Source organism: Ahaetulla prasina, chromosome 2 (assembly GCF_028640845.1).
Source record: "Ahaetulla prasina isolate Xishuangbanna chromosome 2, ASM2864084v1, whole genome shotgun sequence".
Taxonomy (NCBI): Eukaryota; Metazoa; Chordata; class Lepidosauria; order Squamata; family Colubridae; genus Ahaetulla; species Ahaetulla prasina.
In genome coordinates this window covers 176,026,335-176,040,386 of record NC_080540.1, presented here as the reverse complement: position 1 = coordinate 176,040,386, position 14,052 = coordinate 176,026,335, and the positions used below count along the sequence as shown (strand labels likewise).

Below are 14,052 nucleotides of genomic sequence, written 5' to 3'. Positions count from 1 at the left end.
ATTGATTAGCCTGAGACATATGTCATAATTCTCCTTCCCCTCTTGTTTCCTTATGATTTGAGGGGGGGGGTTATTATGCAAAGAATATGCTGTATGAGCTTTTAATGGCAGAAATGGCGTTCATTAAACCAACCATCAGGAAGCAATGATTTAAGACTGATAGGAAACTTACAGCTTGAGGCAGATGCTGCTTGGGTCCCTTGTGTGAAAGAAGTTGATTGGGGCAGGGCCTCTTCTGTTTAGATAAGTGCCTTTCCTGGGTGATTTCCAACCAGAAATTCATTTATCGGAGGACTTTAACTGTAATCAGAGCACATGACTGGGACCGAATTGTGCCCTGAAAAGTTCATTCATCAGAGCGAATGCCACAACTGTTGTGTTTCTAGGGCAGGGAGACCTCTGCCCTTACTGAAACTCTTCCCTCTCTTGCCAGTATTTGAGCAGTGACATCATCCCGAAGAAGGGGGGGGAAAAAGACTGGTTGGGATTCCCAGATGCAGCAGCCTGCTTTGCAGCAGCTGACAGGTGTAAGGGAATCCTTGAAGCTTTGCCATGGCCTAGAAAGTGCCTGAACCAATCCCTGATTGGTTGAGTGAAGGGGAGAGAAGGGGACACAGAGAGACAATCTGAAGCAAGCTCCTGCTCTTCCCTGGCTGGAGAATACCTGCCCTCCCTCCGGGGAACTAACCAAGAACATGCTGTGAAATGTTATCTCCAGTTGTAATCTGGGGAGGAGCAGCTCATTTCCTAACAGTGCTTCTGCTATGCAGAATCTCAAACAGAAAGGGCTGTTTTTAGTAACAGCGACCATGCACCTACTGTATCCCATTTGGGTGAGACTGTTTAACTTACTAGAACTTCCAGGTGATTGTTCCTCCTATGGCTAATTCCAGTTATTCAGGTTTAGATACCACTACCCCTAGATAGAAACTCCCATCTCGCTTTCCCCTTCTGCTTCAAGCAGAGCAGAGCAGAGCAGAGCACTCACGTTGCAAAGATGGGGAAGGGCCATTCCTTAAGACTTTCAGCTGCCCTTTGGAAAGAAAGATGTGAATATTTGTGGTAGGGGATTTCTCCTTTTTTTCTTTTCTTTTTTTTTCCCCGTTCTTTTTTTAAGCTCCATCTGTATTGGGACAAGCCTCTTTCTCCTGTTTTGAATGTGTGTCCGGGGAGTAAGAAGGATTTGGATTAGAAGACTTGATACTCCTGATGTGGCCTAACTTTCTCCACAGAACCTCTCCATTTTGCCCAGCAGAATGAGAAAGTATTTTTGCCTTCCAATTAGACCTCCTTTTCTTTTTACTCCTGCATTCTCAGGAGCCGTCAGACATTTTTGAGTTACTCATCCACAGTTATTTGTTAGGAATTCTCATGGCGTGGGTTGGTTTATAGATAAGGTATATGCCAGGGGTCTCCAACCTTGGTCCCTTTAAGACTTGTGGACTTCAACTCCTAGAATTCCTCAGCCAGCTTTGCTGGCTGAGGGATTCTGGGAGTTGAAGTCCACAAGTCTTAAAGGGACCAAGGTTGGAGACCCCTGGTATATGCTGATTTATGTTTGATGAAAAGTTCTGACTCTTCCATTTTATGGTAATGCTGCCAAGAAGTTTGAGGAATTCTTCAGTGCTAAGCTCAGTAGCTTCGCTCAACTTTCCCTTCCTTGCTGTCCCATCCTTCAGAATTTCTGGTCCTTCTTTTTCCAATCTTCCTACTGCCTCCTGAGAAGATAGCAGAATAAAAGTCAACTCTTCTTTATTCTTGACTCTTGATGCCTTGGTAGATACAACCACATTATAAAAAGCAGAAAGTCAGAAAAAGACCCTGTAGTCCATTGAGTCTGCCTTTTGAGTATTTTTGTGTTTTTTTCTTTTTAATGTATGTATCATTATGATCGACATGTGTTTATCCCAAGGACATTTAAACTCAGTTATCAAAGTTGTTTCTGTTCTTCTGCATTTTGTTTTTACAACCATGGGATTCCTTCACTGAGGCTCACTCTGCATAGCTTCCCACCCAGAGAAAGTCAGCCAGGTGCTGCTGCCTACTCAGGAAGTAAAGCTCCCAAACTTTTTAGCCACTGCCTTCCATAACCTGCTCAACAAGGCAAAAGAGCATGGTTAGGAGTCGCCACATATTCCTGGTCTTTCATTCCAGTGAAGAGTGTGGGAAGTGGCTTTGTCAACTCTATCCTTTGTGGCAAGGAACCTCCCATCTTCCCTTCCTTCTCTTTTTTTTTTCCAAGCAGCAGAAGTGGGTTCAATAAAGCAGGTTTAAGGAAGGAATGTTGCTCCATCTCTCTCCTGTGGGGAAAAAGAATAGAATAGAATAGAATTTTTATTGGCCAAGTGCGATTGGACACACAAGGAATTTGTCTTGGTGCATATGCTCTCAGTGTACATAAAAGAAAAGATAGGTTCATCAAGGTACAACATTTACAACACAATTGATGGTCAATATATCAATATAAATCATAAGGATTGCCAGCAACAAAGTTACAGTCATACAATCATAAGTGGAAAGAGATTGGTGATGGGAACTATAAGAAGATTAATAGTAGTGCAGATTTAATAAATAGTTTGACAGTGTTGAGGGAATTATTTGTTTAGCAGAGTGATGGCCTTCGGGAAAAAACTGTTCTTGTGTCTAGTTGTTCTGTTGTGCAGTGCTCTATAGCGTCGTTTTGAGGATAGGAGTTGAAACAGTTTATGTCCAGGATGCGAGGGGTCTATAAATATTTTCACAGCCCTCTTCTTGATTCGTGCAGTATACAGGTCCTCAATGGAAGGCAGGTTGGTAGCAATTATTTTTTCTGCAGTTCTAATTATCCTCTGAAGTCTGTGTCTTTCTTGTTGGGTTGCAGAACCGAACCAGACAGTTATAGAGGTGCAAATGACAGACTCAATAATTCCTCTGTAGAACTGAATCAGCAGCTCCTTGGGCAGTTTGAGCTTACTGAGTTGGCGCAGAAAGAACATTCTTTGTTGTCCTTTTTTGATGATGTTTTTGATATTAGCTGTCCATTTTAGATCTTGCGATATGATAGAACCTAGAAATTTAAAGGTTTCTACTGTTGATACTGTGTTGTCTAGTATTGTGAGAGGTGGAAGTATGGAAGGGTTTCTCCTAAAGTCTACCACAGCAAAGGTGCTGTGCTTAGCAACTGTTTTGTAATAAGACCAGGTTTTGTGATAACCTGGGTTAGAAGAACTAATTTTGTGCAGGTGCCCTGAGTAGGAAAGAGGAGGAGCCTGGAGCCGAGCAAGGGAGGCCATTTTGAAAGTGCCCTGTTTCTTCCTGCTGTCTCACAGCCAGCCCCTCTCCTAGGGGGGCATGTATGTCTTCCAGCTCTTCGATTACTATTCAGCGAGTGGCACAACACTACTGTGGCAGGCCTTCTGGGAGTGCGTGGTCATCGCCTGGATTTATGGTAAGAGAGAATTGCATGATGATTAAAGAATCACCTGAAACAAAGCTGGCAAAACAAGAGATGTTTTGCCCCAAATGTTGACACTAGATACAGATCAACCAGCATGTCAGCTGCTTGGCATAAATCCGTAGAGCAAGCATTTTGGATAAGAGAGGGGAAAAAAATAGTTTCTAATTCTCAAAAGCACAAATGGAATAAATGTGACATTTAACCTCCTTCTGAGGGTGAATCATTTACTGTATAACATTTATTAATAGACTTGCATAATGCATATGCACATATGCTTGCAGACAGGCAACAATGTAAAACAGGCAGTCCCATGTTCAGCTTTTAACAGGAAAGGTGCTTGGGTTATGCCTTGCTACGAGTTTTTAAGACTCTGTTCTAATCTAGATGTATTGGGCTCCTAGCCAAGAAGACAACACATCTAGTCTTTCTAGTGCAGGGGTCCCCAAACTTGGCAGCTTTAAGACTTGTGGACTTCAACTCCCAGAATTCTCCAGCCAGCTATGCTGAATTCTGGGAGTTGAAGACTTAAAGCTGCCAAGTTTGAAGACCTCTGTTCTAGTGGATGCCATTTAGAGAAAATGAGTCTCTTGTTAATGCGAGCAGCTCAGAAGTCGCTTAGTGATTAATCGGTAGCACGAAAGAGGGACACACATGCCAAGGAGACTTAAAAGCAGCCATCTTGCTCTGGAATTGCACATTATGGCTTTCCCACATCACACTGACTTGCCTTTTTCACATTTAAAGTAGGATGAGATGATAGTTAAAAAAGCGGGGTGGGGGGTGGGGGGGGCGGGGTATGGACTGAGCTCTCCTCCCTATCCTCCCCATGAAAAGAGTGGATAAAGTGTGTTTAGGACTCCGGTAACAGGTAAAGGTAAGATTTGGAGATCTAAACCACACATATTTCATTGCTCTTTACAAGTTAAAAGAAAATGATCAAAGACGGAGGGCTTCCACTCACTGAGAACTGATTCCTTATATTGAAAATTGGCATTCCAGGGACCAAAAAATTCTTTCTTCTCTCCAATTCATTGTGGTGTTTTACTTGCAAGATTAATTGGGCTGCTGGTATCTTCTTACTTCCCAATCACTCTTTACATCACCGAATAGTAGGGCAGAGCTGAAAAGGATTCAGGCTCCTTGTCTGGGCCTAGCAAGTCTCTAGGGCACTCACTTTGCTAACAGCCCAAACTGCTTTGTTGGCAGCCCTACACTTTCCTTAATGTAGGTATGAGTGGAATGTAAGTAATAAAAAGATAAATGATAAGAGTTTCCCTTGTACCTGCCTTGATTTAAATGGAAAGGGCAAAGGGCAAAGCAATCAGAGCGCTTCTTCACAGGGACTGAAAGGTTTCTAGCTTGGTCCTGCATGTGCTGCCTTGACTGGGCTGCAGGCAATGGCACACCACCTCTGCAGATAAACCAGCAGCATCAGGTGTGTGTGAGCGTGCGCACACACGCACACGCACACACACACACACACACACACACACACACACACACACAGAGTTAATACTCTATAATGTCTTTTTAAAAGTTGATTACAATTTCTCTTGTCCTTGATGCTTATGAGGACTGGGCTATGGGATGGGACCCATTTGGTTTATGAGCTGTGGAGCCAATTTGGAAACACCTTAGTCCAAGTTCCATCTATCTTGAGGCCTAGAAAGCTGCTCTGGCTTATTTGACCTCAGGTGTGCATATAAAATAACTGTGCCAACCCAAATGCCCATTTTCATTACCAGTGCTGCAGAGTTTTTCTCTTCTGCCTGCTGAAGAGACTCCAATGCTCTTTAAACCTCACAGCAATCTGGAACTACAAATTGTGTAACTGAGCAATGCATTTCACCAGCAGGCCTGAGGGACAAGGTCACTAAGCATGGATTATTTTAAGGGCATGTGCTGTGACTGACAAAACAGTTCTAGATTTGCCATTTTAAACTCCTAGTGATGCATGGAGGAATTAGGAAATTTCTCCATATGCACATTTGGAGAAAAAATTCTTGGTGCTTTCTGAGTTTGGTTGTTTTCTTGAGACGCCCAGAGACCACCAAGGACCCCTCATTTCAACCCTCGGCTACAAATATTCTCCTTTATTGGAGAGAAACTCATGTGGAAAAGTAGTTCGCCAGATTATTCTACCATTAAGAAAAACAGGGAATTGTATTTACCACCATTCATACATGCACATTTTCAGTCTGAGATAGGAAAGTCTAGGAACAAATTTTCCATGTGATCAGTTGCTCAGACCCCTTTAGTTTTAAGCAAAAGACCCCCTTAAGTCGAGCATGACTTTTGGGGATACATCCCTAGAATTTTCTTGCAATTTTAGAGAAGTAATATGCTGTTGCCTTTTTCTGAGACTTTTCAACTTCTCAGTCTAACCAGCAGCTCTCTGATCTCCCCTCCAAATAGCAATCAAGCATGGCCTAGCTTAGCATCTGAGATCCCTGTTGCACTCACCCTCCCTCGCATGGCCAAAGAGTAATTAAAGGGTGTTTTTTTTTTTTCTTCACCCTGTCAGTACTTGCTCCAGTGGGGAGGCAAACCCTACCCAGCATGACACGTACACCTCATTTTTAATTATCACTTTCCAGCTTGGGGCTGACAATAGTAATGCAGTTTAGATTCCACTCATAGCAGATATTGGAACTTGGAAGAGGCAGAAGATCCTCCCATTAGGCCATTCTTTTATCCTAATAATTGAGAACACAGCAGCATTTTTTAAAAAACCTAGCCATGTTCCTCTCTCACTGTGGTGCTCAAAGCCAACAGAAGGTGTTAGTTCAGTTTAATTTGTCAGGAGTAAAAAAGAGGAGTGATCTTGTGTACGTAACTAATGTGGTCAAAGGTTGGACTTTAGACATTCTGTTACACGCCATCCTCGATCAAGGGCACCTCTGTTTTTCCCTTCCTCTCTGGGCTGCTGAGGTCACATAGCTGTGTCCTTGAAAGGTCCCCATTTAATCTGTAGTCACTAGGAGAGGAGGAGCAGACAGGCTGGGCTGCTGAGGTGAGGCAGAGGTATGCAGGAAGCTTCAACTGAAGAAGCTAAGGGCCCTTTCGGCCTTGTCTCACAGGGATTCCAGTACCTCGCTTAGCCCCAGGAATAAGAAAGCTGGATGGATATTATACCTCTTCCAGCTTACGAAATTACTCCTAAGAGTGGCTCTGCATGTAGGACAAGCATGGAGGCTGTATTCATTAAACACCCCGGGAAGTTCTGTGATCATGCAAGATCCAAGGCACTAATGTTTGAAGCAGGCCCAGTCTTTCTGATATCCCTCTCTGGCCTGATCCAGCAAAACTCTTCTTATATTCTCAGAAACCGCTCACTCTTTCACTTGCTTCCCATCTCCTTCCAGGGGCTGACCGTTTCATGGATGACATTGCCTGCATGATTGGGTACCGGCCCTTTCCTTGGATGAAGTGGTGCTGGATGGTCGTGACTCCTCTCATCTGCCTGGTAATTTGGAGTGGGTGGTGGTGGTGGTGGAGCTCTTGAGGATTCTTAGTGGGAGGAAAGTGGGGTGGGGGGAAGCTAGATTTTGGTATGTTATTGTTTAGTTCCTAAAGTTTTCCCATCAGTGCAGGGCCCACTTTTTTGGATCAAATAAGTGTTGATCCAATGACTGCAACAGGAATTGACCGACCAGCTTGCTGCCCAAGCCAGACATCCTGGGCTGAGAGTCCCCAAATCACCCATCCGGCTTTCTTGCTTAAGGTGGGATGAGAACTCACAGTCTCCTGGTTTCTAGCCTGGCCCCTGAATCACTGGACCAAATTTGGCTCTTAAAGCTAGTTTTCTCCACAAGCCCAGAAAAAAAGAAAAAGGAAAGCTATTCATGTTCCTAATTCCATCCAGGTATGTAACAGGCAGAAATTCAGTAGGGGAAAATCTGCTGTCTCTGGGTCAAATGGACTGGGTGGGGGGTTTAAATAACTGAGAAGGAGCAGCAAAAAGAACCAGAATCATAGCCGAAGCCTTTCCAGCTTAGGATCGGGGCTGCCTGTGAGCCTTCCAAGGTAAATCAGATTGAGAAATTGGCATGGCAGGGATTTATTATCGTTATTGTTGTGAGGTAGAATAACAGAATCTCACAAGTCTGTCCCAACTTTCTCTCTGTTCCGTCATATATTAAACAAAATCAAGGCAAAGTTACTTATACTTTTTTCCCTCATGCTTCCAGTTATTTATTTATTTAAGACGTGCAAATGGCCACCCAAGTCAAGACACTGGGCAGCATCTAAAATCATGAAAAATACAGAAGGAAAATAACACATACTCCTGAAATAAACTGAGGCCGTTAAATGGTGATCAGGACTATGGTTGTGCGCTGCCCAAATTTATTTTTGGGGAGATGGCCACCTATATAAATTTGATAGATAGATAAATAAAGAAATCAAAGTCTAAAATATACCACTTTTCAACAAGTGGGAATCTACCAGTCTGATCCCAGATACTAGGGAAATAGACATTTCTTTTATACTACTTTACTGGCTTTCTGAATGTCCTCGGGGCCCAGTCATCTGTTCCAGGATTGTGTAATCTCTTCTCCAAACCTCTACCTCACCCCCTTTAATTACTCATTCCTTTCTTTCCCCTTAATGGCTCTCTGATATCTTTCCCAAGATCGCCCTAAATTCCTTTACATGGCCTTTTTTTAATGACCACCTTCATGCCCCTTTAAAGCTAAAAAGCTGTTGGGGCTCTTTCCCTTCCTTTTAAAAAAACAGTAATCAAACCAGCTGTGCCAGCTCAACGGTGTATGGTGCCCCTAGGCCAATTTGACTAACGTTTCCACCTCTCCCATCGATGTGAAAATTTGCTTTTTCAGAACCATTCAGAAGGAATGGCCGCATTGGTATCCCAGCCCAGTGCCTACTCAGCCTGCAAAGCTGCCTTGCAAATCAGGCATAAGGCCCATTGCTTTCCCCAGAATATCAAAGTGGGCCTACATATCCCAGATGTGCTCTCATTCAAAATGCCAGCATGCGTAAACTACTAGCCTCTCCAGAGAGCATCTGCCAGCATCCTGTTCCTCCCCTCATTTCCAAAAGATGCTGCCGCTGTCAGAAGCAGCTGCTGAGGTAGAGATAGCTGGGATGACGGCAGGCAGCATTGCCTGCAAAATAAAGAAGTCAAACAGTGTGGCTATTGGCAAGCTTACTAGGAGTTCTGGGGATCGGAGTTCAGCTCACTTAGAGGGCACAAGATTGGGGGAAGACAGCTGTAGAGATATTGTTTCTCTGAGAATGCTTAAGATGTCCAAAAAAGGACCAAAGAGAGAGGTTCTGTCTCTTCAAAGGAAGCAAAAAATAAATAAATGAGGTTAAGCAAGTATAAGTAATTTTGTCATATCTGGGACGCACTAGAAGGGTATCAACTGCTGTAGGGCTACAAACTGGGAAGAGGAAGAACTGGCATATTTTAACCCATTGGTATCTCATTTCCAGGGTATTTTTTTGTTCAACATCGCCTACTACAAGCCATTGATCTACAACAACACCTACGTTTACCCCTGGTGGGGAGAAGCCATTGGCTGGGGCTTTGCACTATCTTCCATGTTGTGTGTCCCTCTTTTTGCTCTCTACAAATTCATCCGTGCCAAGGGAACGCTGGCTGAGGTGAGGCTGTCTCTCCCACATTACAAGAACAGAAGGGTGGGTTGCAGGGGCTGGGGCTGAAACCTCTATGCATGGCTGGGGGGTGGGGGAGACCCTTTCCAGCTCAAAGGGTCTTCCAGGAAACAATAGCAGGAAGCAGAGTTTGCTACTGCCACCCTCTGGCTGTCATCTGCACCAAACATATGGATGGAGGCATTAGGGACATCAAGATTGTAGGCATGTGCTGAAACTTCACCTAGGACCCTTGGCATTCCCACCTGCCAGAACTGAGGATGTGGCATGCATTGCAATGCCTACACTAGCATTTGCCCAAGGAAGCTAAGTAGCAAGCCACCTCTTCTCTCTTTTGGCCGTAGATCCTCATGCTCTGACACTCTTTGGCTGTTGCAGTTGTTGGTTGGGATGCTGGTGCTCTGTACCTGGGTGTGAGAGCCTTCCAGGCCATCTTTTACAGCTAGTCCTCAACTTACAACTACAATTGAGCCCAAAATTTATGTTGCTACATGAGGCAGTTGTTGAGTTGTGCCTCATCTTACAACCATTTTTGCCACAAAAAGTGAATTACTGAAATTATTAAGTGAATCATGCGGTCAATAAGCAAATTTGGCTTCCCCCATTGACTTATTTATTTATTTATTTATTTATTTATTTATTTATTTATTTATTTATTTATTTATTTATTTATTTATTTATTTATTTAATTAAACTTTTATACCGCCCTTCTCCCGAAGGACTCAGGGCGGTGTACAGCCTGCATTAAAACAATTTATATACACACTAAAATAACAATTAAAAAACTTATTCCATAAAGGCCGAAATTAAAACCGTCCAAATTGACCATATAAAATACCCAATAAAATACAATTAAAATTTAAAATTTAAGAATTTAAAAATTTAGCAATTAAAAAATCAGGCCAGTCCCGCTTGAATGAATAAATAAGTTTTCAGTTCGGCGAAAGGTCCGAAGGTCAGGTAATTGGCGTAAACTGGGGAAGTTCGTTCCAGAAAGTAGGTGCTCCCACAGAAGGCCCTTCCTGGGGCCGCCAGCCGACACTGCCTGGCGGACGGCACCCTGAGAAGACCCTCTCTGTGAGAGCGCACGGGTCAGTGGGAGGCATGTGGTAACAGCAGGCGGTCCCGTAAGTACCCGGGCCCTAAGCCATGGGGTGCTTTGAAGGTGGTAACCAAAACCTTGAAGCGCACCGAAGACCACAGGTAGCCAGTGCAGACTGCGCAGGAGTGGTGTTACCCGGGAGCAACGTGGTGCTCCCTCAATCACCCGCGCAGCTGCATTCTGGACTAGCTGAAGTCTCCGAGTGCACTTCAGGGGTAGCCCCATGTAGAGAGCATTGCAATAATCCAGGCGAGAAGTGACGAGAGCATGAGTGACCGTGCATAAGGCATCCCGGTCTAGAAAGGGGCGCAACTGGCGGACCAGGCGGACCTGGTAAAAAGCTCTCCTGGAGACGGCTGCCAAATGATCTTCGAACGACAGCCGTCCATCCAGGAGAACGCCCAAGTTGCGCACCCTTTCCATTGGGGCCAGTGACTCGCCCCCAACAGTCAGCTGTACCGAGATGCCGGCATCCACAGCCACTCCGTCTTGGATGGATTGAGTCTGAGTCTGTTTCTCCCCATCCAGACCCATACGGCCTCCAGACAACGGGACAGCACTTCAACAGCCTTCAACAGACTTGGCTTGTTGGAAGCTGACTGGGAAGGTTGCAATGAACCTAAAGACAGTGTAACTGTCATACATACAGGACAGTTGCCAAGTGCATGAATTTTGATCAAGTGACCATAGGGATGTTGCAACGGCCATAAGTGAAAACCTGTCATAAATCACTTTTTTCAATGTTGTTTTAACCTTGGTCACTAAATGAATGGTTGTAAGTCAAGGACTACCTCTGCTTGTTTTATGGATGGAACTATTGTGGGGTGGGGTGAGGGATATTTCTGCCCTGCTGAAATATTGGCTACGCTTTCCTTTCCCCCCACAAAATTGCCTGTCCCAGGACTGAGGAAAAGGGAGGAAGTGATCTGGAGGAAGAGTCCAATAATGTCATCCATCCCATTCTTGACAGGGTGGAAAATCTCTTAGTTGAGAAGAATGCTTTTCCTCTCACTTCTCTCGATGGGTAGAAACGAGAGAAACTTCTGTGACCCCCTACCACAGGCTGGGTGCTGTCCTTTCCCTCCTGACCATGTGATCTTGGCAGAGATTTGGCGCCAGGTTCTGAAAAAATGAGTAGGATTGCCTTGCCAGAAATTTGTCAGTAGTGCATTTAAAAAAATAATAACGAGCTACTATATGGGGGAAGGCATGAAACATAAAAACGTATCAGCAATATAGCTGAAAATATTAATCCTTGAGTATGTTTGAAAAAGAGAGAGAGGAATGTGAATATGAATGAATCGGAAGGATGAGGTGTGTCTTTTTATGTGGGATGCCGGGGGGGAGGTGAAAGCAAAATAGAGGCGGAGGCAAAAAGATATAATTTCTGAAGTTTGGTCTGATCCCCACTTCTCTTCCTCTGCTTCTTCGCAGCGCTGGCGCCATCTCACCCAACCAGTCTGGGGTTTGCATCATCTAGAGTACAAGGTGCCCGAAACAGATGCTCTAACTACCCTCTCCCCTGTCCTGGACGGGGGTGCCAAAATTGTCATCTTGGAGAGTGTCATGTGACCAACGCTTCCCCCCCCGCCCCCACCCCTGCTCTGGGCTGCCAATGGAGGAGGCGGGGAAAGGATTCCATCTATGAAGTTGGGGGGAGTGTGCTCCCTACCTGTGGGGAAGACGTATTAGGGATTCTTTATTCATCTCCACCTTTTCCTCTCAATCACCAGAATGGCTGAGAGATGAATTAACAAGTTCCCTCCGATCTTTGATCAGAAGGTTGGAGTACTAAAGGCCATAGGGGTGGGGGGAGGGAAGGGGGGGCGGGGAAGAGAGCCTTAGATTTACATTTTTTTAAAACAAGTTATTTTTTAAAAGATGAAATATTTTAAATTTCTATATACATTACACACACACACACATATACACATACATACACACACACACACAACCAGATGTATAGATATATATATATATCTTTAGCCAAATGCATGGAACACAGATTCCTTCCCATTCAGTGGATGACTGCTTTGGGATCCAGAGCACTGCACTTTTATTCCTTGCTTAGGTGGGGGGAAGGGGGTTGATCAGGTTAGAGAGGGCTGTATATCTGGGGCCCGTCTCTGGTTTTGTCAAGGAAGCAGAGTCTGGCACTTAGCAGAAGCAGGAAAGCTTCAAAAGGGAGCTGCTGAGAACCCAGATCCCTGGGTGCCAACTACCACAGCAGGGAGACATAAAGAGCAATTGTAATTAGCATTGGGACGTTATTCTTAGTTTTGTCCCTCTTACACTAAAGCAGCGCCTCTCATTTTTCCTGCCCTCTCCCAAGGTCTAGGAGGGTGACAGTCCCCTCATGCCAAAATGGCAGCCCTCTTGGCCTGTCTTTATCAAAAATGGTCACTAAAAGCCTTTCTCTCCCCAACTCTCTCACCCTTGCCAAACTAGGTGTCAAACCAACCAAATAACTTGACTCATGGGAACCCTTTGTATTAAGGCTACATGATGAGTTTCACAGTATTAATGAGTTTCATAGTATTACAAATTTGCCCAAAATGAGAATACAGGAGAGGGAGTCTCCAGAGCAGGCCCTGCTCCTGGAGAAAACATAGCCCTTTCCTGAAATGTCTTGCCTTTTATAGATCCTCTCCCCCCTCCTGTCCCCGCACCGAGATGGACAACACTATTTGGTTCCAATGTTTCAAGTGCCTCCTGTGTTGCCATCATGCTGCCTCATCAACCCGTGGCTTCCAAAAGCATTAAAACCTACTTTGTGAAATGGTGCAGCAGTGCTTTCTGCCTGGCACCTGCAATTTGCAGGAATTACCTTCTGGATTGGGGGCATTGGGGAGAGAAGGCGCATGATAATTCTCCATAGTCATATTAGGAAAAGAGTCCAGGGGTTCTGTAGTATTTGTAGCCAGAATCCAAACCCCCACCCCCACCCTTCTGGCTGCCTGAAATAAATCTTGCCAAAGTCTGCTTCCATGTCAACAGCAGAACAGCCGTGGATATGCAGGTGTTATTAGACTACAGTTCCCATCATCCTTGGCCGCATATTGTGAAACCGATGGAATTTGAAGTCTAAGAACATTTGAAAGGCCACGGATCCCCCCACTTTTATTTGGCATCAAATCATTGGTGCCCCTCTATGCCAGTGTTTTTCAAATTGGGCCATTTTAGGAGGTGACTGTGACCCATGCTGCGGACTGTGGAATTCTGGGAGTTGAAGTCCATACCTCTTAAAGTTGCCAAGTTTGAAAACATTGCTTTATGCCATCCTTTGCCAACCTGGTGCCCTTCGACAGATATGATGGACATCACTCAGGTTTCTTAGCCAGTACAATCAACAGTTGTGCTGGCTGGGAACAGCCTCTTTGTTGAAAGCACCAAATTCAGGAAGGCTGCTGTAATGCTTTATGCAACTCCCAACAAATCTTCACTAGTTTTTTTATTTGCACATTTTCTAAGAAAGAATTTATTTATTCGCATATCTAAATATCCAAGAGAAACCGATCCTTAACTGTCGTAGAGAGCTTCATACTTGTCTATTTTTAAAAAGAAGCACTTATACAAGAAATAGAAATATTTAATTTTCTTATATTTCTGCAGATTGTACAAAAAAGGGTGAATAAGAAAGAAATTACAGAAGTTTATTTTGTGACAAAAGTTATAAATATTTTGTCTATATTTGTTTAAAATAACAATCCAACCTCAAGAAATAGGGAATTGGATGTTTTTGAAATTTTAGGATTAGTATGTGGGATGATCATGTAACAAATAAGCAGCGATTTGGGAAAAATGAACAAGATCTGGCAGGGAAGGTTGAACTGATCTGCATTAACTAAGAATTGTGTGATTCATTTCATCAGCT

The 14,052-nt window shown here is 44.1% G+C and overlaps 1 protein-coding gene across 1 annotated transcript in view; it reads left to right on the top strand.

Moving 5' to 3' along the window:
* SLC6A8 (solute carrier family 6 member 8) overlaps positions 1-13,649 on the top strand; it is a 34,757-nt gene extending 21,108 nt beyond the window's left edge. Inside the window, exons 10-13 of the mRNA XM_058173913.1 lie at positions 3,325-3,427; positions 6,802-6,902; positions 8,894-9,064; positions 11,613-13,649. Of these exons, the coding sequence (XP_058029896.1) occupies positions 3,325-3,427; positions 6,802-6,902; positions 8,894-9,064; positions 11,613-11,750 (513 nt within the window). The 3' untranslated portion in view covers positions 11,751-13,649. The remainder of the gene's footprint in view (positions 1-3,324; positions 3,428-6,801; positions 6,903-8,893; positions 9,065-11,612) is intronic.
* Positions 13,650-14,052: the final 403 nt, after the last annotated feature.